The 22647-nt window shown below is 54.6% G+C and overlaps 8 protein-coding genes across 8 annotated transcripts; 6 read left to right on the forward strand and 2 right to left on the reverse strand.

Annotated features, from left to right (window-relative positions):
• Window positions 1-520: 520 nt before the first annotated feature.
• Window positions 521-992, forward strand: CHGG_02141 (uncharacterized protein; the record flags this gene model as incomplete). Its single annotated transcript, XM_001228656.1, has 2 exons — window positions 521-608; window positions 682-992. The coding sequence occupies 2 exons, from the start codon at window positions 521-523 to the stop codon at window positions 990-992; spliced, it is 399 nt and encodes a 132-aa protein (XP_001228657.1).
• A 1065-nt stretch (window positions 993-2057) lies between these two features.
• CHGG_02142 (uncharacterized protein) lies at window positions 2058-3020 on the forward strand (the record flags this gene model as incomplete). Its single annotated transcript, XM_001228657.1, has 1 exon — window positions 2058-3020. One exon carries the CDS (start codon window positions 2058-2060, stop codon window positions 3018-3020), a length of 963 nt encoding a protein of 320 aa, XP_001228658.1.
• Window positions 3021-3397: 377 nt separating this feature from the next.
• Window positions 3398-4926, reverse strand: CHGG_02143 (uncharacterized protein; the record flags this gene model as incomplete). The annotated part of the gene is made up of 3 exons (XM_001228658.1): window positions 3398-3462; window positions 3524-4718; window positions 4840-4926. The coding sequence occupies 3 exons, from the start codon at window positions 4924-4926 to the stop codon at window positions 3398-3400; spliced, it is 1347 nt and encodes a 448-aa protein (XP_001228659.1).
• A 406-nt stretch (window positions 4927-5332) lies between these two features.
• CHGG_02144 (uncharacterized protein) lies at window positions 5333-6597 on the reverse strand (the record flags this gene model as incomplete). The annotated part of the gene is made up of 2 exons (XM_001228659.1): window positions 5333-6458; window positions 6539-6597. 2 exons carry the CDS (start codon window positions 6595-6597, stop codon window positions 5333-5335), a joined length of 1185 nt encoding a protein of 394 aa, XP_001228660.1.
• A 944-nt stretch (window positions 6598-7541) lies between these two features.
• On the forward strand, window positions 7542-8228 carry CHGG_02145 (uncharacterized protein; the record flags this gene model as incomplete). Its single annotated transcript, XM_001228660.1, has 2 exons — window positions 7542-7953; window positions 8056-8228. The coding sequence occupies 2 exons, from the start codon at window positions 7542-7544 to the stop codon at window positions 8226-8228; spliced, it is 585 nt and encodes a 194-aa protein (XP_001228661.1).
• A 3218-nt stretch (window positions 8229-11446) lies between these two features.
• On the forward strand, window positions 11447-16090 carry CHGG_02146 (uncharacterized protein; the record flags this gene model as incomplete). Its single annotated transcript, XM_001228661.1, has 8 exons — window positions 11447-11837; window positions 12041-12296; window positions 12357-12483; window positions 12543-12637; window positions 12714-14658; window positions 14715-15244; window positions 15317-15368; window positions 15938-16090. 8 exons carry the CDS (start codon window positions 11447-11449, stop codon window positions 16088-16090), a joined length of 3549 nt encoding a protein of 1182 aa, XP_001228662.1.
• A 487-nt stretch (window positions 16091-16577) lies between these two features.
• Window positions 16578-18507, forward strand: CHGG_02147 (uncharacterized protein; the record flags this gene model as incomplete). Its single annotated transcript, XM_001228662.1, has 6 exons — window positions 16578-16767; window positions 16856-16954; window positions 17029-17126; window positions 17189-17547; window positions 17635-18253; window positions 18436-18507. 6 exons carry the CDS (start codon window positions 16578-16580, stop codon window positions 18505-18507), a joined length of 1437 nt encoding a protein of 478 aa, XP_001228663.1.
• A 2083-nt stretch (window positions 18508-20590) lies between these two features.
• On the forward strand, window positions 20591-20981 carry CHGG_02148 (uncharacterized protein; the record flags this gene model as incomplete). Its single annotated transcript, XM_001228663.1, has 2 exons — window positions 20591-20608; window positions 20676-20981. The coding sequence occupies 2 exons, from the start codon at window positions 20591-20593 to the stop codon at window positions 20979-20981; spliced, it is 324 nt and encodes a 107-aa protein (XP_001228664.1).
• Window positions 20982-22647: the final 1666 nt, after the last annotated feature.

The following is a 22647-nucleotide window of genomic DNA, read 5'->3' on the forward strand; positions in this document are numbered from 1 at the left end:
CTGCGTAAAGAGAAACTGCGATGATTTCCACCCCATTCCTTGCATGTATTTCTTTCTTTTCGTTCCTCGCCACTTTCGTGGAAACTTGAACCGTTACCAAGTGGCCAGACTCGGGGCCAGGATGGTGGGATGGCGTTGCAATGGGCGCTCCGGCGTTCGGGGGCCAAGCAAGGTCCCACCATCCCATTGGCCAAGTCCAAGACATGGGTCGATGGTGGCTTTCGGAGCTTGTGAAATGCGAAAAACCACCCCCCCAAAAAGGCCTTGATCTCGACCCGACATCCGGCTTTTCTGACTTAGCAACCCTCACGCCTGCCAATTCTCCTCCCTCGACCTGTCCTACATCGTTGTTCTTGCCCATCGCCATCAGACCTGCCCAGCCGCGCCCAAGACCACGCGTAGGACAGCTGTCGTCGCGAGGAGATCAAAATTCCTTAAGCCCCGGAAATCCGCCGCACTCTGCCGTGCACCACCTTCGAGCCCGCACCCGCAACCCAGCCCGGTGAAACCAATCAAGACGATGTTCACCACCAAGGTTCTTCGCCAGGCAGTTGCGCATGCCGAGCGCACTCCTTCCATCCGGTTTATCGGCAAGCGCACCATTCCCGGTATGTCCGATGTGTCTGCTGAGGGCATCGCCTTCGCTTCAAAACGAAAAGACTAACGTGGGCATTGCCGTAGCATCCGTGGACCACTCTCCCCAACCCCATCCTGCATCACCAACCAATTCCCTTCCGGATTCCTTCACCAAGTCTGCCCACTCTACTTTTAGCGCCTACCGCGACCACGCCCAACAATTTGGACCTCTCCGCAAGACCATCAAGGCTGACGCTGGCATTGGTGGCGCTGCTGGGTCCCATCTTGGCCCGGTCACCCCTCCGAAGGGCGTCTTCTTCGACCGCAACGACCTTCCCACCCGCTTCCACCGACAACCCCTAACCGCGGCCGAGATTGAAGCGATTGAGACCGGCGGCGCGGCGCTCTTTGTTTGAGCGACATGTGCATCTTACAACCTACTTTTTTCCCAATGGACCTGGCGATTAGCGGGGAACAACCCCCGCGAGGTCTGCCTCGGAATATAGCGGTTCGGGCATTTCATGGCCGGTCTCGGTCGCCACAGAACACACGGCACGGTGTGCGTTAGGGCAAAGGGTTTGCCACCAGGCGCAACGGATGAGAGTGCAAGCACACAAGCACGTAGGCGAGTTGGTCGAGAGACTGCTGCCGGAGACTTGGTATCGGTTTTGGGATATGATACGGAAAGCGATGTTTCCTTTGTAGTATGCGGGACTGTGGACGTCTGATGCCACGCACCCTCTTATGGATGTACATGAGGAATGGAACGCGGGACGAAAAGGGACGTGGAAACCTGCCGGAGCAAGTTATCACGCGCGGGCTTTTAGTTAAGAACTCGGTCTCTGCGGCAAACATCCAAGAGCCAGTATAGATCGGGATAAAAAATGCCAAATGGCTTCACCACCCTTCCTAGCCAATTCCGCTGCCCTTGACGCTACGTTTCAACGAAACTGGGGTCAAGGTGTGATATAGCCGCTGTAGACCCGCCGCGCGAACTCGATGGCGGCCCTGATTTCCATGCATATGAGTGCAACTAAGGTAACTGCCTACAATGGAGAGGTCGAGTTCGCATTTGGAGCTTAGGCAGAGCTGGATTCTATGATACTTTCTGCTCGACGTCGGATGGCATCATGGACGGCAGTGTTGGACGAGAACCAGCAGTTCACGAAGTTATAGAGTTTTACCTTCGATACTCGGAAATATGTATGTACATCAGTGTTTGGTTATAGCGACACTTGAGTAACTGAAGTTTCGCGGTCGCTCCAGGCAGGCATGAAACGTGCGGTTGCTCTCTCACATTTGCTTCATTGGAACCCCGCCATAGGTAATCATGTGGGCAGGTGGCGACAGCTGGGGCCTCAATAACCAGGCTTCAACTTCGGCGTCTGAGCGTCTCTCTTTGCACCAGCTTCACCTAGTTCGGTGTTGTCAGCGGCTTGACAATTGATAACGAAAAGGATTGACCCGAGCATGAGTGCATAATGTACACGGACCTGCTCGACACCGTTCTAGTCAACCCTAAGAACGCGACGGTGCAAGAAAACAACATTGGCCCCAAGGCAGCCGAACCGCGAGGGGCAGCGACGGCGATGAAAGGTCGGGGGCACGAGGTCTCGGGCGTGGCGAGCGAGGCGGATGAGGAAGCAAAATGTCCCGTCGACCACAAAACTCGCGAGTTGTGGTTACAGCAAGCTCAGAGAGAGCGAGCATCACAGGCGGCAACACCCTCAGCACCACAAAATCTGCAAACAACAAGCACAATACCATCCCGACAACCTGCTTCTTCCTGGTCGTCATGGCTTCGCCTGCCCTCTTTCTCGCGACAACCGCAATCCGAAGCTCCGTCAACGGCCCAGCAACCGCCGCGCCCACAATCACGCCTCGACGAATCCCGCGAAATCTCGAGCATCCCCCGCACCTCCGACCCCGGCCCAGCCGCATGTCCCGCCAACGATGAACAAGAGACCGGGGCCTCGTCGACTGGCCATTGGGTATACCCCTCCGAGAAACAATTCTTTGAAGCCATGAAGCGCAAGGGTCACGAGGCGGCGGCCGCAGACATGAGGACGGTGGTGCCCATCCACAACGCCGTCAACGAGCGAGCGTGGGCCGAGATCCTCAAGTGGGAGGCACCATACGTGGAGCCCGTTGCGAAAGGCGGCTGTGGCGGACCGAAATTGCACAGCTTCGCCGGCTTGGGCAGCGCAACCATGAGTCCCAAGGCGAGGATCAACACGCTGCTCGGCTATACGGCGCCTTTCGACCGGCACGACTGGGTTATCGACCGGTGTGGGACCCAAGTGGAATATGTCATCGACTTTTACTCGGGCCGGAATGACGGGCCTGGCAAGGGAAAGCTCAACTTCTATCTAGATGTGCGGCCCAAGCTGAACACATGGGAGGGCGTTAAGATGCGGGCTATGCGGGCTGTTGGGTTCTCATGACGGTGAAAAGAGAGGGGGCCATGCAGAGTTGACTGGGTTTCCTTGTACCAATATCATGTACATATTTATGTACCATACCACTCGGTGGATTGTCGGAGTGTCCCAGATGAGGTGTGCGATGTCTCCCGAGTTCGGCCTGAACATCACTTCAAGTCCGAGAGCATGAAAGGGTTTCAGACCCAAGGAGAACATTACATCGAATCAACCGAACACAGTCTTTAACAAACAAACCGCCAAGTTTCCCGTCATTCGCATGGTATCTCAAGTAAACAACAACGACCCTACCCAAAAGCCTTGTGCCGCCCGTTAGCTAAAACCGCTGTAACAGGAGCATCGCGAGAACATGCCAGCTCTATTCTTATCATATCCCCGTTTGATCAGTCATGCTTTGCTTCCGAGAGACTATTAAAGCGTGCCGGGTCCTTCTCCGGCAGGTGGAGGCCTAGATGGATCAGTACCGGACACAAATAGAGCGGCTAAGGTCAACAAAACTACCAGCTTACCTTTCTTGCCGTCACTCGCCCGGACCCTCACGGGTAACCTCGTTTCCAGGGCGTTCACCTCGAGATCCCAACCGGCAGTCGTCATGGCCGTGAATATCGTCTGCTTCTGTTCCTCGGACACGTAACCCAACGGCATCTCGTTCTCGTAATGGCTCTGCAACCCGTCTTTGAGTGCCGAGTCAAAGTGGTAAGCATGGTTGACGGCGTCGAACCAAGCAGAGAGTGGGTTTTTTGTCCCCTCCTTGAGCGCGATCCTCATGTAAAAATACCCCCCGCGGTGCCATATCCCCATGAAATATGTGCTCGTCTCAAAATCGTACCGGTGGTATCCTTTCGGATTCCATCCCATGAGATCCCCATACGTTCCAAAATCGCAAAAGCCCGTATAATCCCCGCTCTTACTCGCCAGATTTCCTCTGCCCTTACGTAGGATGCTTTCCCTCTGCGACACTTGTTCCGGAGTGAGGACGGTCCCACGGTCTAGCCATTCTCGGAACACAAGGGTGGCACGCTGGCGGTTCAGCGAGCGCATTTTGACGGCACGCACCGCGTGGTAGTTCATTGCCAGGTGGACCCCAGCTAGGACCACCATGAGCATCCACACCACCTGCTTGTCCTCCACCATCTTCACCACCAACGACCCGACGAGCATCCCCAACAAGCTGACGACGGTTTCCTGCGACGCCTCTTTCGCATTCAGCTCCGCCAGGTTCCCCGTCAGCGCAAAATGCGCCGACAGACTAGCCTTACTAGCATTCGCCGCCACGCCGCACAACGAACGCAGCACCCCCGCGGAAACGATCACGCCCAGCTTGGGGAAGTACGGCAGGGCCGGGGTGAGGAGATCGAGGAACTGGGCGCTGTCGTTGAAGATGTCGGCTAGGAAGCGGTAGAACTTGCACTCGGGCTCGATGGCCTGGCCCATGCGGTGGGCAAAGAGGATGGTGGCGATGCGCGAGATGGTATCGCCTGTGATCTTAAGAATCAGGGCGCCGGTCGGGGACGACGACGAATCCCCAACCCCAAGACCCTCAAGCACCGCGCGGTTAGCGAGTAGTGAGGTGATGGACGAGGCAAAGGCCTGGAGGGAGTCGTAGGTTTGGTACGGGAGGTAGTCGTCGGTTACGGAATGTGGGTAACCGGCGGGTAGGAACGCGTAGAGGATTGCCTTGGGGATGGGCACTTCGGTTTTCTCCTGTAGAAAGATGGTCAATTAGGTTCCTGCTAATAACCTCGGAGCGAATAAAAATAAGTGTTGGCCAAGGAGGCGGGGAGCAATGACATGAGCAGGGGGAATCGCGGTGCAAGTCACTCACGGACTTGAGCTTCTCTTTCTCCCCGCCATTGGTGTACGTGCAGAGCACCTCACCCGCCGGGTCGATGTCGTAGAAGCTCCGGCTCATGGCGGCGCCGGTCGCATGCTCGTCGGCACGCCAGGGTTTAATTCCGCGCGTCAAGAATGCAAGACGGGGACGGCGATTGTTGAGCTGGCGAGGGCGTCCAGTCGCGTGTCTTCTGCCCCTGTATGTCGGCCTCGTTCCCCTGAGGCTGAGGCGGCTTCAGCGCGCCTGACGTAACGGCGGGGCTTATCGTGCCTTATCAAAGGCCGCCCACAAGCCCATCCCGGGTGAAAGTCCAGGGGATCAATCACCACCAAGGGAGACAGTTCCAGGTTTGCAAAATGTCAAGGTGCGCTGTGTGGGAGAAATGCAACGCCAATATATTCAGCCCGCGTTGCCGCTTACAGACCATATTAGCACTGGTTACTCTTGGCATTTGGTTGAGGGCTCCTAATACAACAACACAAAATCATCTCTTTGCCGGGCTTCCGTCCTGGGCAACCAAATACTCTTCGCTTTTTAGGGGCCCCTCCCCAACCCCCGTCAGGATCACGCGGCTAACACCAGCCTTGAGGATTCCGGCAACCCCTTCATCCAAAGAGATGCTCGGCTTCAACCCCTGAACAACAGTGCTCTTCCAGCCGCCGACCTCGCCACCCAGTACGTGGTAAAGAGTCCCGACAACCGCTTCGGTGTCCTTCTCCAAGTAGTAGATTACAGCGTTCGGACCGGCATCGAACGTGTAGGCGGCCACAGTTCTCCCTGCCGCAGCGTTGATCTGTTCCACCGCCCGAATCGCGGCGCGCGAGACGTCGTTCATGTAAAAGATGGGCGGGTAGGTATCGGCGCAGGTGGCATGGAACGAGTTGGAGTCGCGCATGGTGACCTCGGCAAACGAGGCAAAGTCGCGCTCCGCAATAGCCTTCTCCATCGCCGCCATGTTCTGCGGCACGACCTTGGCAATGCGCTCCTGGAACAAGCCCGAGGTGGCCACCGTCTGCTGCATGCCCGAGGTCGAGCTTACACCCTTCTTGGCCGCCGAAACGACGAGGATTAGCGCCCTCATGTCGGGCCAGTGCGACGCCTCGGCGACCTGATCAGCCATGGAGTCGCTGCCGTCGGCCGCGTCGCCCATGCGCCAGGCGACATATCCGCCAAAGAGACTGCGGCATGCCGACCCAGAACCCTGGCGTGCGATCAAGCTCAGTTCGGACGGCGAGGCGGGAAGCTCGTACAGGTTGGCGATGGCCCGCACGAGTGCGGCGAAGCCTGCCGCGGACGAGGCCAAGCCCGCGGCGGTTGGGAAGTTGTTCTCGGACACGAGGCGGAGTGGCATTGTCGAGAGCTGGGGGAGGGAGGGATCGGCGGCCTCGAGGGCCTCACGGCGGGTGCGCAGCTCCCGGAAGCATGCCTGGGTGCGAGCCCCCGCGATATCGGACGGTTCGCCGTTCAGGAGCAGCGAGTCGCCTTGGGAAGCGGGGTACGAAGCGGAACAGGAAGCCGTGGTGAGTGTGCGGAGGTCGGCCTGTGAAAGCGTCACCGAGAGCGAGCTGTTGGTCGGCAGGTTGAGCTTCGAATCGCGCTTGCCCCAGTATCTATCATCGGGCAGCAGTCAGTTAGGTAGCTGCGTTCGCATTTCGCTTGCCGCTCCTAGTCAGAAGGAGAGGATGCATACTTGACAACGGCGATATTCACCGGCGCCGTCGTGCTGGCGCGGTACACTTTGTCTGCCATGGTTGAAGGTGGGCGTTTTGCAGGTCGTTGGGCTGCGGTGTGTGGAGGAAACACTTGAGCGGTCAACAGTCCCCTTCTTTCTTCATGCCGTAGCCCATCCTGGCGGGGTATTTAGCTCTGGCACCCAGGAAATTGTTGCCAAGGATCAGCGCTGGAAACAGTTAGCGGGGCAGATCTGCAGGGTTCATCAAGTCTCGGCCCGCAGCTCGACTGCCGCTCAAACACCCGCTTAGTCACTCTTGTCTGCCTTGTCGTTCACACCGCAGGATTACTTCTCGTCTTTGCTGGTGACCTGCTGTGCCTTTTATTTTTAGACTTGCTTCTTCCATTCCGACGCGTCTCGCCTTGTTTCTCATGTCCTTCTTCCTTTCTTCTTCTTCTCCCAATAATGTTACGATCTTTGCCCTTCTCCGTGTTACGGTGATGTTCTCATCTTGCCCGAAGCCTACCGCTAGCATAGTAACATTCGCATCATTTGAGTAACAACACCATACAACAACTTAAGCAACAACAGGAAGTTGGAATGTGTAGATGAAATGCTTATGCAATTGCCTCAGCTTATGCCGTCTCGCCTCAGACCGAGGCTGCTGCAGCTGAGGTCCACGTCAAACGCATAAGAGTTAAGGCATGCAGGGTATTTTCAACACGTGCTCCATATGTGTTCGCACCATCCTATTCCAAGAAACCAGCTCGCTATTACAATAAGACCCTATTGCATAGAGGTCCTGCACGGATTGTGAGTAGTCCAACATACGTACCATCACACCTCGTGACCTCAGGTCTCGTTTCCAGATCAGGTATGGGATTTTCTGTTCTGGCGGTTGGGCCGGGCGGGGCCCCGTATTAACACACATACATACCAGATGGCGGCACAAGCAAACCACCGAACTTTACGAAGTGCTTAGGGACCTGAATTATCACATCCAGGCCACCCTGTCCGCGCAATGTCGACGGCGCCTCGTTTTATCGTCTCCACCAAGGAGTTCCCCCCCGCTGAGCGGGCAGTCTTCCTTGAGTCTTCATTCTTTTCGCGCAACGGACCGGGCGCTGAACTACCGTCCCCCGCGGACGTTCGCGCGAGGAGCGACATTCAAAATTCGCAGAAGATGAAATACCGGATCCCACCAGTTCGATACGAGGAGCTTGGCCTCATTGTCAAGTTTGGACGCGCACCCCAGGTGAGGGTAGATGAGGGCCAGTGTCTTTGGGCGTTGCGCCATGCCCTGCCAAAAGTCCCCGTCCCCACCCCAAAGGTGTATGGCTGGACACACGATCACGGCCAAGTTTTCATCTATATGGAGTTGGTGCATGGCGTCACCCTGGCCCAACGCTGGGGATCTCTCAATGAGATTGAGCGTGAGAGTATCTGCCAGCAGCTTCGCGTTATGCTCTCCGAGCTGCGCAAGGTGCGGCACGCAACCAGCGAGTTCTTCCTTGGTATGATGACACTTTGGACAGGCAACAAGCCGACTAACGACCAAAATCTGTACCGTTACTTACTTGCTTCCATTGAAAAGGCCACCTCAATCGTCAGGCGCCCAGCGATATCATTTTCGAAAGCCCGCGAAACGACCCTCCGGGGGGGCCGTTCCATTCAGCTACTGAATTTTATGGTTGGCTATCCATCTTGATCAGGTCAGGCTTTGAACAACACTGGCCGGGAAAAAAACCGTCGGAACTCCCTGATCCCGGCTGAGAGCATCTACCCGATGATGCACCGGTTGTGCTTACCCACGGCGATCTACACCCAAGCAACATTATGGTTTTGATGGATACCCCTTGCAAGGTAGTTTCCATCATTGACTGGCACCAGCCAGGGTGGTATCCAGATTACTGGGAGTACTGCAAGGCCGCCTTTACTGCAGAACTGGATGGCGAATGGATGGACAGATATATACCCTTGTTCTTGGATGATTCTGGCCTGTTTGATGTGTGGAACCATTATGCCCGCTCACTCGGGTACTGAAGGAGTGGACCGGGACAATCCGTAGACGATGGCTATGCACTGTCGATAGTATCGAAGAGTGCGTACAGAGAGGCGGTTCCTTCACATGGCTGTGAATTAGCGTTCCCGACATCTCCCAAGACGACAGTGGATCGGGGGGGGGGGGCCGCGGGAACAAGGTCTTCTGGTTGTTGCCGTTGACAGGGGGGCAGATAATGTGATAGACATCCAGATCGAAATGCCCCGCGATAGATAGAGCCAAGCATGTATTTCAGTTCCAATACGTCTGTGAAACAGGTAGCACAGCCTGCATAGACCGTGGTGCTGCTCTCGAGAATCTGGGTCAAGAAAGTTACGGACGTTTTCCAAGACACCTTCCTTCACCCGACCGCCCGGCATAACAGAAGAGATTGCCATCCCGCTACAGGCTGGGCTGCGGACGGCTGCCACTCATCGCTCGCATTTAGACAGACAGAGGTCTCAGTGGTCATTCTACGGGCACCAAGAATGAGTGCGAGGTGGATTTTCCGTGGAAGCAAATGGAAGCATTTCAACGCTGCCGGTGTGGGTGGTGCAGGTTGAGGATTCGGTGAGGTATGGGGGGCATGGGTTTTCATGCGGTCAATACGGGGGAGGAGGATTGGTTGAGGGAGAGAGCGGAGTTCTTGTTGACTTTGAAGATAATTAGCGGGTGGGGATGAAACTTTTCTATATGTGATGGGGCTGTGACTATCGACGTCCATGCATACCGTCCTCGTCCACCACTTCACCACGCACCCTTCATCGCGATCATCCTCCGCCGGTTACTCGGGGCGAACTTTGTGCCCGCCCCATATCGCCGCTGCTGGGCCAGATCTAGACCGTGTAGAACTCGAAATCGGTCTGGATCTCAGCGTCCAGCGGTTGATCGTATCAATCCAGGATGATGGACGGGCAGCACTCGGTGCAATGTCAGAGGCAGTTCCCGCATTGGCCGCCCTCCATTGCGAGGTGAGAGACGCAACCCAGGAAGGGATATACGACGGCCACCGGGCACTTGACGTGGCCAATCCTCCCATCAAGCACCGCAGTCGTGTACTTGTAAGCCCTGGTCGTACCGGCCTTTCGTCGTTTCCAGGCGGGAGCACGTACTCAACGGTGATCTCTTCGGACATTTAACTCAAGGGGAGAAAAGAATGAACACGAGACTTCCCTTAACATGCCGTCCCCCCAGGTAGCCATTCAATTTCCTTGAAGTTCTTATCATCAATTCAAAGCAATTCAATCATTCCGATAGGGATTAATGGGCCGTAACCTTCCTCAAACGGCCACGAAAAATTGATCTAGTTTCTCAACCAAGCGAACCACCCTTCTTGCTCCGTCCGATAGAAACAAGGTCTGTCTTCAATCTATAATCGGGTTTGTGGCCGACCCTATACAGTAAAGTCTGCGATAAACCCGTGACCCAGGTGTTTGTGTCGAGAACCCTCCCATCCCATGACGAGGTCTAAGTAGCCGAAAACGAGAGTCGATCTTGCTTCTCGTGGAGCAGCCGTCACCAAAGTCGGTCGACGTTCTCTATCCGAGCCCAGAGCGCGAGATGTAACCCAATACCAAGACTCACAATGGCAAAGACTCGGCCTTGGAGGCCTCAATCAAAATAATTTGTGGGGAGTGTTAGTTCCTTTTGCGTTCAAAAACGGATCTGGACTATGTTGGCCGTCATGCACGGTGGGTATGTGTTGTTGCCGACCTCAAAACACCGTCAACGCCATCCAGTCATGTCGTCCCTGAACCAAACCCCGCTCTTGGCAAGGAGGCTGTGCGCATATTGATTCCGAGCGGCTCATGATGTTTTGTCCGGCCAGCCGGCCTTGGATGTCAGTCACAGCGAGGATTGCAGCAATGTAGCTCAGCAAGTAACGTTCAATCCCCACCCTTTGTAAGGCAAGTCAAGGAATACACCCCCCCAGTGATCGAAAGATGGGGCGCGGCTTGCTAACGAGTGGGTTACATCCCGCGGGGTTTCAAGATGGCTATGCGAGAGGAAATGCTCTTCCCTCCGTAAACTGACGAGTTCAGCTATTCTCGTGGTAATAAGGCATGGTTGGCGGCGGCCACTATTTGTCCAACATCAGGGAGTGGCTTCGTCATTCTGGCCGAAACGTGGGGATTTGTAAGTTTTAATACACGTGGACGTCTTTGAAAGGTGCCCGGCTTGGATTAACTAAACTCAACCGAAAACGGCTTCATACGGATTCGTGGGTAGAGGTCGTGGGGACGAAGTACCGGCACCAGTTGTTTGGAACGGTCCTGTGTAGGTAGTGTAGTTATCAGTGTGTTCAACCTGGCACTGGCTCTGCGTCCAGAGTTTGCGTCCCAGCGTTGCTGGTGACCTTCGCGCCGAGATGCCAAGGGTTCTATCCATGCTTCTTCTTGTGTTAAACGAGATGACCATCCTTGATCCTTCAACGTGTCTGTGATGCCGCACTCAACTTTCCTAGATCAAGTTAGTGGCAGTGGTTCAGCTCCTCGATGTGGTTGGTATTCGCAAGAAGAGAACGACCCTCTTTACATGAATCATATCTTATGCAAGATTCAGGTTTGGATTCACCCAACATTTTGGGATGCATGTGGGGCTCATCTTGGCAGGCTCGGGGAATTCCTGGCGGACGTGGTTTGCCGCGATCACTGGCAACCTGCTCACCCAGCCACAGCAGGAAGAAACACGACCGTAACCTGTGTTTCGTATCACCGGTAGCAGCTGATCATAGAAAGTTGTAGTTATACCTGCACCAGCAATCATACAATCATAAGCTTTTGTGTCCCGCACGTGGGGAAGATGCGGATGGGACCCAGCCCAGGCTGTTCGACGTGGTGCGTGGTTGTGTGGCTTGCTGATACATTCAACTTGAGAGCCCCGCAATGGCGATCCAATGGCGTCGCTTGGGTCGTGCTTCATTGGACGGCTCAAGGGAGAGAGGCTTCGTCAGCCTTGTTAACGGGGTTTATGAGACAAGCAAGACACCAGCTGATCAATTGTGGCCCCAGGCTGATGCATCCGGCGCTGGGCAACACAGGCTGGAGTGGGTGCCAAGGGGACCAGGAAAGCCGGAGGAACCATCTCAGCCACTGGGAGTTCTTAGCTCTGCCGGGGTCCATGATCGGTGGGGATCTTGGAAGAGAGGTGATTGGAGCGTGGCCTTGCTACCAGCGACTTGGCGACGCCTGTCACTCGTCTGTGTGGTTGCTGCTCGCCCTTGGCCGACGTATCCATCATCCCAGACACCCGCTGCCCCCAGGCTCGGGTCTGTCCGTCAGTGGTTCAATTCGGGTGGGATGTGGCGGGCGGCGTTCGGTGATCGGACACCAACGACCAGAGCGGCAGGGGGATCAGATCTTAAGCCCGGCTCATCTTCCGGGTTCCGGGATTTCTCCCTTTTGCTCTTTTCCCTTTTTTCCTCATCGCGTGAACTCGCTGGGATCATATCGGCGACGCACTTTATTGAATGGGGACAGAGAACGAGCTGGACGTCGAGGGGCAGACGGAGCCTCCTATATGTGGCTTCAAGAGTTCCGCAGTCTGCTCTCCCCCATCCCCCACTCTCGCCGGGACCACCGGAACGGACGCCGATGCCACGGATGCCGACGCTGATGCCACTGTTGGCCGTGGCTCCATCAGCAGCACGCTCGACACGGCTCCCGCCTTAACCACCGAGTCCGCCCACATACTTTCAGTGCCAGATGTCTGCGCGCTGCTCGAGACAGACCTCGAGTAAGCCTTTATTCCCCTCCTCAAACATCCACGGCCAACCCCTCTTGCTCACGCGCTCAGAAATGGAATCGACGGTTCCGAGGCTGCCCGTCGCCTGCAGCACCATGGCCCTAACAAGGTTGAGGGAGCTCGAGGGTTATCCGTGTGGACGATTCTCATGAGACAGGTGTCAAACAGCCTGACTCTTGTGAGTGTTTCCAAGAATGATCTTCGGGTGCGGTACAATGGCAACTGACCGAGAGCTAGGTCCTCGTCATCACCATGGTCCTCTCCTTCGCCATCGATGACCACATTGAAGGCGGTGTTATCGCCGCTGTCATCCTGCTCAACATGGTGGTCGGGTAAGTCAACAAAAAAAGAAAAAAAATAATTGCCCCGGTTGATCGCCTCCGTCTTACATGTACCCATTCGATGCAGATTCGTCCAAGACTTCCGCGCTGAGCAGACCATCCAGGCACTGTACGCGCTCTCTGCACCCACGTGCAAGGTAATTCGCGGTGGCCACACGGATAACATCAAGGCTGAGGCCTTGGTACCCGGCGACCTAGTCAAGCTTGGAGTTGGCGACATCGTCCCGGCGGATCTCAGGCTCGTACACAGCATCAATCTCTCTACTGACGAGGCGTTGCTCACCGGCGAGTCTGTCCCTGTGAGCAAGCACGCCGAGATCATCCTCAAGGACCGCGATGTACCCCTGGGAGACCGCCTCAACATGGTGTACTCAGCCAGCGTCGTTTCCCGCGGGCGTGCTACTGGCATTGTCGTCGCTACGGGTATGACTACCGAGGTCGGTAGGATTGCGGAGCTCCTAAGGAAGAGCAGAGAAAACCCGGCCGACAAGCGGACAACTGTGCTCGGGAAGGCTTGGGTTAAGGTCCGAAATGGTCTTCGGGTTCTGCTCGGCCTTGACGGCACGCCCATGCAGGTTGCTCTGAGCAAGTTCGCTCTATTGCTATTTGCCCTGGCCATCACTCTGGCCATCATCGTCTTCTCCGCCAGCCGCTGGGATGTCACCAGCGAAGTCCTGATCTACGGTATTTGCGTGGCGGTTGCCGTTATCCCGGAATCACTCATTGCCGTCCTCACCATCGCCACGGCCATCGGCACTCGCGCTATGGCCAAAGGCAATGTTGTCATCCGCAAACTCGCCGCTCTTGAAGCTGTCGGCGGAGTCACTAATATCTGCTCCGACAAGACCGGCACACTGACCCAGGGCAAGATGGTTGCCAAGCGGGTATGGCTGGTCGACGGAACCGAGGTGTCCATCCAGGACACAACCCATCCCTTTGATCCCACCAGCGGAAACGTGCGCGTGGGAGACGAGGTGTACACCCCCAAGTCTCTAACGGCTGAAAAGAGCGCAGCCCGGCTGAAGGACTTCCTTGAGACAGTCGCTCTCTGCAACAACTCGATCGTCACCAAAACCGACGCCTCCTACACGGCCATTGGTGAGCCCACTGAAATTGCTCTCCAGGTCCTGGCGATGCGCTTTGGCACGGGCAAGCCCGAGCTACTGCAGTCGGGCGGCCACCGGCTCCTAGCCGAGTTCCCCTTCGATTCGTCTTGCAAGCGGATGACAGTTGTCTGCACCGACGACGCAGGCGCGTTCGCCTACACCAAGGGTGCTCTCGAGGCCATGCTTCCCCTGATGGATGTTTCTGACGAGCAAAAGAACACTATCGTCGCCAAGGCTGAGTCTCTAGCCAGCGAGGGCCTTCGGGTGCTTTGTATCGCTAGGAAATCTACCAACCCCCAAGACTTTATTCCCCAGGATCCTACAACGGCGCCAGAAAAGGTGCCCTCACAGGTAAACGAAAACCCGGACCAGCGTTCCTCGGTCGAGAGAAACCTCACGTTTCTCGGCTTGGCGGGTCTCTATGACCCGCCCAGGCTCGAGTCTGCCACAGCCGTCAAGCGGTGCCAGCAGGCCGGTATTACCGTCCACATGCTCACCGGCGATCACGTCAAGACAGCCACAGCCATCGCCTACGAGATCGGCATTCTGGACCGCGCCAACCACGGCAACGAGAAAAGTATCATGGTCGCCGGCGCGTTCGACAGCCTCAGCGACGCTCAAGTCGACGAGATGGAGCACCTGCCTCTTGTCCTCGCCCGGTGTAGCCCGACAACCAAGGTGCGCATGGTGGAAGCCATGCACAGAAGGAAGGCGTTTTGTGTCATGACCGGAGACGGTGTGAACGATTCGCCCGCACTCAAAAAGTCCGACGTGGGCATTGCCATGGGTCTGAACGGCAGTGACGTTGCGAAGGAGGCTGCGGACATGGTCTTGACTGACGACAACTTTGCCTCGATCGTCACCGCCATCGAGGAAGGCAGACGCTTGTTTGACAACATCCAAAAGGTGCTTTTTTGTTATGTCAAAGCTTGAGATAACCTTGACTAACCAACCCCTTGCAGTTCCTCCTCCACCTCCTTGTCTCCAACATCGCCCAAGTCTTCCTCCTTCTTATCGGTCTGGCCTTCAAGGACCCGCGTGGCATCTCCGTTTTCCCCCTATCGCCCCTCGAGATTCTCTGGGCCAATCTTGTCACCTCGTCGTTCCTGGCCCTCGGCCTCGGCATCGAGGACGCGCAGCCGGATATTATGCAGCGCCCACCCCACGACCTCGCCACTGGCGTCTTTACGCGGGAGCTCATCATCGACAAGTTCGTCTACGGCACCGCCATGGGCGGCCTGTGCCTCGCCGCGTTCACCTCGGTGGCCTACGGCGTCAACGGGCCGAATGGCTTGGGAGTCATGTGTAACGAGGATTACTCGGACGCGTGCAGCGTCGCGTTCAAAGCCAGAGCTACGACGTTTGCCACGCTGACCTTCCTACTGCTAGTGATGGCATGGGAGGCCAAGCACTTCACCCGGTCGCTGTTCAACATGCATCCCGAGAAGTACTCAGGTCCATTGTCTGTCTTCAAGACAGTCTGGCAGAACAAGTTCTTGTTTGGTGCCGTTTCGGCTGGGTTTGTGATTGCTTTCCCCGTCATTTACCTACCCGTCGTGAACAGGATTGTCTTCAAGCACGATGCCATCACATGGGAGTGGGGTGTGGTAGTCGGCGTGCGTTGTGGTATATACCAGCCATCGTGGAAAACATGGAAGGCGGTGAAGAGACGGTTTGGGCTTGGGGCTCCCGTCATGAAACCGCTAGTTGAGGGAGAGGCATAGGAGAGATGGCCGGAACAGATGGGGTAATGGAAGAGACCCTGCCAATGGAGGGCGAGGAAATTTTGAGGCTCGGATTCATTCATTTTATGTTGCTTTGGGTGGGTATAGTAGGATGTGTGACGTTGTTTCGGCCTGTCAGACACGGCCATCAAGATTGGAAATTTTGTCTGGTCTTTCTTCTTTTCTTCCCTTCTCTCGCTCTTTTGGGACGTTCTTCCTTTCCGAGTTTGGTCTTGCAGTTTGGATACGCCGCAAACGAGGCTTTCTTAAAGCAATAGCGGTCGCATACCTATCGTATCTGATGTTGAAACAACTCATTTTTGCCATGGTACTAAGGCGCACATAGCGCCGGAAGGTGCCCGACTCGGGCATTGTTGAACTTGGGAGAGGCCAGGCACAGCCTAAACGAGGGTCCAAGTGACTCCATCTTGAACATCGACACCCTACCTTTCCTGGTATAGGACGAACGACTTCTCAAAACAATAGCCGGCAGATACGAAGTACACTATAGACAGGCATCTATCCTAGGAGCGAGCATATTATCCCGAGCCTCGCCATCGAGCTCCGCCATCAATATTGCCACTAATTATCGATATGAGCACCAACCGAGCTAAGCGGTCGGTCGTAGATGAGGATAGGCCGCGCCATGCAGTAGGCAATCCTTGATGGGCTAGATGGACAAGGAGGCAATAAGCACTTCAGTGAAGGGTGGGGGGCGAGCAGGGTCTCGGTTCGATCCTGCGAGGGTTCATGCAATACCACCTAAGAAACCTGGATCGGCAAGCGGGGCCGGGACTAGTGACCGAGAGAGCTGGTCCTTTCCAAACAGACAAAGACATGTTCCGACCCCCTGCTGATGCTTTTCGTGCAGTAGGGCAATGCAAGCGGGTCATAATGGACGAGTCGAACCGAATATGGCAAGCGTAGGTGACTGCATCGACTGTTGGTTTCAAGTCGTATCCGCGGGGTCCAGCGGGCCCCGAGCTATAAAATCAAATGAATATCCGATCGGTTGTGATTCCTCTTGTACCTGCGGCAGCTGGGCTGAACTGACTTTCCTGCACGCCAATACCGGGCCTCTGGCGCCAATCAACCTTCAGAATGGTACTGAGCATACTTATCTTGCTCGGTGGCTTAGTAACCGCCTTTGTGCTACATGCTATTTGGCAATGGCGACGCCTATCCCACGTCCCGGGCCCTTTCATCGCCGGCTTCTCCAAACTCTGGGTCTTTTGGGAAGCCATCCAACTTCGGCTACCGGCAGCATACGAGGAGGTGGGCAAGCAATATGGTGAGTCGTCACTCACCTCGACCACCGAAGATATTATTCCTGCCCGCGGTCCTCCTGAGTATTGCCCTAATAAGATCGTGTCCGACAGGGTCACTCGTGCGCGTCGGCCCCAACGAGTTGCTCACTGATGACCCCGATATCCTGCGAAAGATGATGGCACCCCGGTCTCCGTACACTCGAGGGCCCTGTAAGTGACTGGGAGAAACAGATCACGCGTGTATTGCCCCTCCCTCGCGCGGATTAGGTTCTGACGGGAAATAGGGTACGAGGCATTTCGAGTTGACCCGAGCAGAGACAATGTGTTGACCTTGAGGGACGATCACGCTCATAACGCGCTTCGCGCGAAGATACTTCCAGGGGTAAGTTTCACTTCCCTGGGACTTGCCACCACCGGGGGCGGGCGCTGACGATGTGGGCCTAGTACTCTGGGAAGGAAAATCTGTCCATGGAGGGCAGCATAGAAACCCAAATTGCAAGACTCATCGAACTCATCGAGACGAAGTACTTGTCAACAAAACACGAGTATCGGCCAATGGATTGGGGTGTGAAGGCGCAGTACTTCACTCTGGACGTTATCGGGGACCTCGCGTGGGGCCAGCCAATGGGGTTCCTCGAGCAGGATGCCGACGTCTTTGATTATATCAAGATCGCCATGACCTCCATCCCCGCGATGATGGTGGTTTCAACCTACCCTTTGTTGGCGAAGCTTCTTCAGTCACGCTTTTTTCGCACGCTTCTGCCGAAAGAAACTGACAAGATCGGATTCGGCGCTTTGATCGGGTGAGTCGACGCCAGACAGTTATGCCCGTCGCAACGAGGATGATGCTCGTGCTTGTTCGTCGGTGCTGATATCATTACCCTTAACAGGATCGCGAACAGCGTGACTGCCGCGCGTTTCAAGCCCGATGCTCCTGACCACCACGATATGCTCGGATCCTTTATTCGTCATGGTCTGAACGAGGAAGCGGCCGCCGCAGAAACGTTGGTCCAGATCATTGCCGGAAGCGATACCTCAGCCTCGACTATCCGGGCCGTTACGTTGTATATCCTGAGCAATCCACGTGTGTACCAGAAGCTGCAAGCTGAAATCGACGAGGCCATTGCTCTGGCGAAGATATCATCACCCATTAAGGACGCCGAAGGCCGGCAACTACCTTACCTCCAGGCGGTCATCAAGGAAGGTCTGCGGATGATGCCCCCCGCTTCTGGCGTCTTCTTCAAAGAGGTGCCTCCCGGGGGAGATACAATAGACGGGAAGTTCATTCCGGGCGGCACGCAGGTTGGTTCTAACATCATGGCGATCCACCGCTCTAAAAGGATCTACGGCCAGGACGCTGAGATTTACCGCCCGGAACGATGGCTGGAGGCCGAAGGGGAACAGCTCGCCCGTATGAACAATACAGTGGACTTGATCTTTCACTCTGGAAGGTTCCAGTGTCCTGGGAAAGGTGTGGCCTGGATGGAATTCAACAAAATTTTCGTCGAGGTATGTTTGATGAGTGCAGACTTATTGACTTGAGCAACCTGGTGGCTGACAAGTTGGGCATTAGCTGTTGAGACGGTTCGACTTTTCGCTTGTTAACCCCGCTAAGGCGGCCCATATTCGCAATGCTGTAAGCAGGTTTCGGAAAGTTTTGAGTGGTTGGCGGCTGTGCTAATCGGTCCTAGGGTGTTTGGATAATTGAGGACTTCTGGGTGCGCGTCTCTCGCAGGAACGAAGAGCGGTCAGGCTGCATGTAGTAGTGGTCGTGAGGCACATGGCATGACAGGACGGGCGCGGCACAGCAAGAAACGTGGCGATCATCCGACAAGGATTGCTGTCGGTAGGTAAAGCACTGCCAGATCAAGGGCATCGATCCTTGCAATATCAAGTTGATATTCCTGTTCATATATAATCTTCCTTGTGCGAAGGATTGTAATCTTCTGGGTCCATGTCTGGCACTTGGCCTGTTCACTTCCGTGACCTGATTTCCCAGTAGAAACTTCTCACACAACACCCGGTCAAGGGAAGGAGAGCGTCCTCGAGCCGTGCCCCCACGTTCCCACCCCGGGACTGCCGGCCTTGTCCATGCTGACGTGCTTGGCGCTGCAGCTAACCACGTTCACAACTTCCGTTCTATCAAGTGTAAGTCTTGGCATGATTTTCGGCGGCAAACGGCGGATAGTGCCGCCAATTTCTCTTCCATCTTTTTCAATACGGCGCACATATGCACGAAGACCACAACATCGACATGCCCTTGAACTCCGGTGACCAGACTGACGATGGCGAACAACGACCGTATGTCAGACCAGAGTACATATCCATGCCTGCCCTGTTAGAGCCCCCAGTCGTTTGCTGTCCACGTGGAGACAAGACCCCCCAGGTCCGATGCAACTATGGAAGGCAATTGATAGGGGGGCAGGGCGGAATTGATACGGGGGCAGGGCGTTACGCGGGCAGGGCAACCTCAAAGTTCCTATTGGCCCAAAATTTCTGACAGCTGTCAGCATTTTCCCCTAAAAGCGGTGAAGGCCAACTCGCTAACACTAACACAATTTCCTACTACCTTCCATATTGGCTTCGAAGCGATGGGTGTCAAGTATTCGCAACGGTTGCGAAGAGATTATATAGGGCATCGTCGTCGCCATAGCCATACCATTCCCCAGGGTCCGGTCCTGAGCCGCTGCTTGAAGATCCACGCCTGCGCTGCTCGCACGTATCGGAACTATCGCGTCGGTGTGAGGGACGAGTAACATCTAGGCGAGGCACAAGGGCACCGCGTATGCTGACTCAATTCTGCTAATCGAAAGCTGAAGAAAGAGAGGAAAGATACAGGATAGCGCGTTGGCAACGCGAGAAGGCATGCCCAAAACGGAGCTAGTCCGGATGCGGAAGTGCACCTCGAACCCCAACCCTGGGCGAGCTTTCCGTCACAGTCGGAGTCGCTTCGTGGGTCGGGATTGCGCTTCACCTGGATCAGCGCTATCGTATCCAGAACGGGATAGCCTTCGGGAGCTTTTTGGACGGCGGGTCATTGCGCAATGGATAGGCATATGGAAACTCAAGGACGATGTTTTGACGTCAATTGGAGTTGACAGACTATTGGCAGCTGGTAAATATGGAAGGGGACGCGGCAGAATTTTGATGGAGCATGCCCCTGCTTAACAAAAAAGTTTTGAGCCAATAGGAGCTTTGAGATTGCCCTGCCCGCGTAACGCCCTGCCCCCGTATCAATTCCGCCCTGCCCCCCTATCAATTGCCCTATGGAAACGGCTTTCACAACGCTTGAACCCACCTTGGGGCCCCGCAGGCTCACCGCCAGCTTCCTGATCGTCGGTGACAAACAAGGACCAACAAACCGAAGCTCCCTCGGTTACAAAGGCGCAACGAGTAAATGGATGACTGCCTCGCGACCTCCTATAAACAAGAATAAGGTACGTAGTTCAAAATTGCGTTTTTTTTTTTTTTGTTTTTTTTAAGGGGATACTTGACCGTCGAGATTCGATACTCTCGTGTACAAGGCACAAGGTCTAGTGCCCCTCATCAACACAATCACCAACCCGAAAAAGAGAGACAAGAACAAGGGCTTGGGTCTCAGGTGGGTGGGGAATCTTCAACCTCCATCCGAGCATTCAAGTTTGGAGTCCGAAGTGAAAGACGTTGGGGAAACAACGTCACTAGATGGCTTTTTTCACACGACCTATTGCTAAGTTGGTCCAAGCCCTCCTCCCTTGTCGCCATAGGCCTCGCTCTTTATAAAGAGCGTTTTGTTGATACTGCCTCTGCTCCAATGTTGTTACGGATTGGGACCAGAAAGCTTCCGATCCTCGCCATCCCTCCCCAATGCCGCTCCATCTACACGTTCCTGGCGAAGGATTCTCTCCAACCTGTATGATTACCGGCCCACAGGTTCGAGGTCACGTTACAGAAAGAAAACGGCTCAGCTCCGCCGATGTGGAGAGCGGCGGAGATGCCCTGTACACTGTCGTTTTATCTAACGCACAAGGGCACACTAGCTGAGCGCGGCGCGAAGCCGATCAGATGGCAAGAGCATTTTATGCGGTTCCTCTATACCTCCCTGGTGGGCCGTTGTCCCCTCGCTCAACACATTCGATGTGCTCTGGCCGCTGTGAAAGTTAGGCGACAAGCAAGGCTTTCCGGTCCACACGTTGAAGGAGGCAACGACTCTCGCATCAAGAAAAGGAGAGCGGGCCGTTTTGGACCATCTGAATGAGAGCTGCGGCAGCTGCCAATAGATAGGAGTAAGCCAAGGCAAATAAATATCTATCTCAACACATACTTCCTTTTGACTTGGGAGTCTCTGCTGTGGGAAGAAGCCAGAACCTTTTGGCCACTTACGCTTACGAGGGTGTTGGCTAGCTGAAAATCATAGGAAGGGCCTTGATCCGATGTAACGGGAGTAATATTTCATACGAGTTCAACAGGAAACGGACACAGCATACATACCTAGACACCTTACTCCTCATCCACAAGGACTATCCTGGTGCAACAGTATTCTCATAAGTCGGAGACCATCCGGATAGCTTCCTGTCCATGATTACGGCCGCTCTGTCCTGCACGCTCGTATTAGTAATATTTCCAAAGCAGAAATTGGGATGGCAAACCAAGGCTTGCGCCTCTTAGAGAGGATATGTTGATGGCGTAAAATAAACTCAAGTAAACATAAGGAGTGAAAGTACCTAGTTGTCAACCAACAGTGTTATTATGAATGACACTTTGCTTCCGCCCACTGCTATTGGATGTCTGTGGTTCAGATATTCTCCTGCGGTTATGCTGTTCACTTCCGGGATGTAAAGTGAAGGCCTCGGGTGCCTGCTTCTAGGTGCTACCGTCTTCAATAGTAGCCTGATGACGGGATAGTAGCGTGTGACTGATCCTCGTTCTTCTGATTGCGTTAAGTAAGCCCTTTCTGTTCCGCTACACGGAATTCGTATGGCACAATGTGCTCACTTCACCGAGAAGATGGGTATTTGAATACCCATGAACTCAGTTAAGTACCTAGTAGTGGATTGTACAGACCCTGGGAATCTACCTTATATCATCTTTCTATCCTAGGTGCGAAACATATTCTCGATACCTCCGAGGCTAGTTTTAGCGTATATCCGAAAGGGAAGTAGTTTTTGGCTCTATATACGATGTCTTTATGGTGTACGGATAGTTATGTATTCCGAGATATCGTAACATGTGAATACGATGAGTTCAGCGACCGCACTTTAGGGGCGGCCAGTTAGGATAGCATAGCGCGCTTAACGTACGCCTCAATTGTGATGCTAAGAGCAAATATGTGACGAAATATTGCTATTTTCTCTTTTCATCTACCTAAGGGCTAGCCCCTGAAATAATCTAATATAATTTCCTATGATCCGCCTTACTGTGATTAATGTCAAGACTTCGCTAGGTACTTTTGGTCCCCCATATGCTTCTCTAATCGGTCACTTCTTGGATGGTGAATTTTCACATCTCTGAAATCATTAAAGACCAAGACGACGTCCTAAAGTCGGAGAGCAACGCGTGATGCTATTGGTGTCCGTATAGACACCGAGGGAAAGATTAGAAGTTCGGGGTTCTGTGATCCAGCAGATTCTCATACCATTTTTCCCAATAGAATACCTATGATCACTCATTTTACTTAGGGTCCAAGAAGTAGGCAACTACCGTATTGTGAGCTGAGGTAGAATTGACCCGTCAACCAAGGCGAGCTATTATGACCACCTGTGCTTTTAGCTCGTTCCGCCGAGTTGATTGAAACCTTACTGATATCCCTTTCCAATCCCTCCAGAGAAAGGGAAACGGAGCGGCTGCGTTGATCACAAAAGTTTGATCTAGTGAGGTACCATTGCTAATTGGAGATATCGATCAATACTAATTCGTATACGGAT

This window comes from Chaetomium globosum, genomic scaffold, assembly GCF_000143365.1.
Source record: "Chaetomium globosum CBS 148.51 scaffold_2 genomic scaffold, whole genome shotgun sequence".
In the NCBI taxonomy this organism is placed as follows: Eukaryota; Fungi; Ascomycota; class Sordariomycetes; order Sordariales; family Chaetomiaceae; genus Chaetomium; species Chaetomium globosum.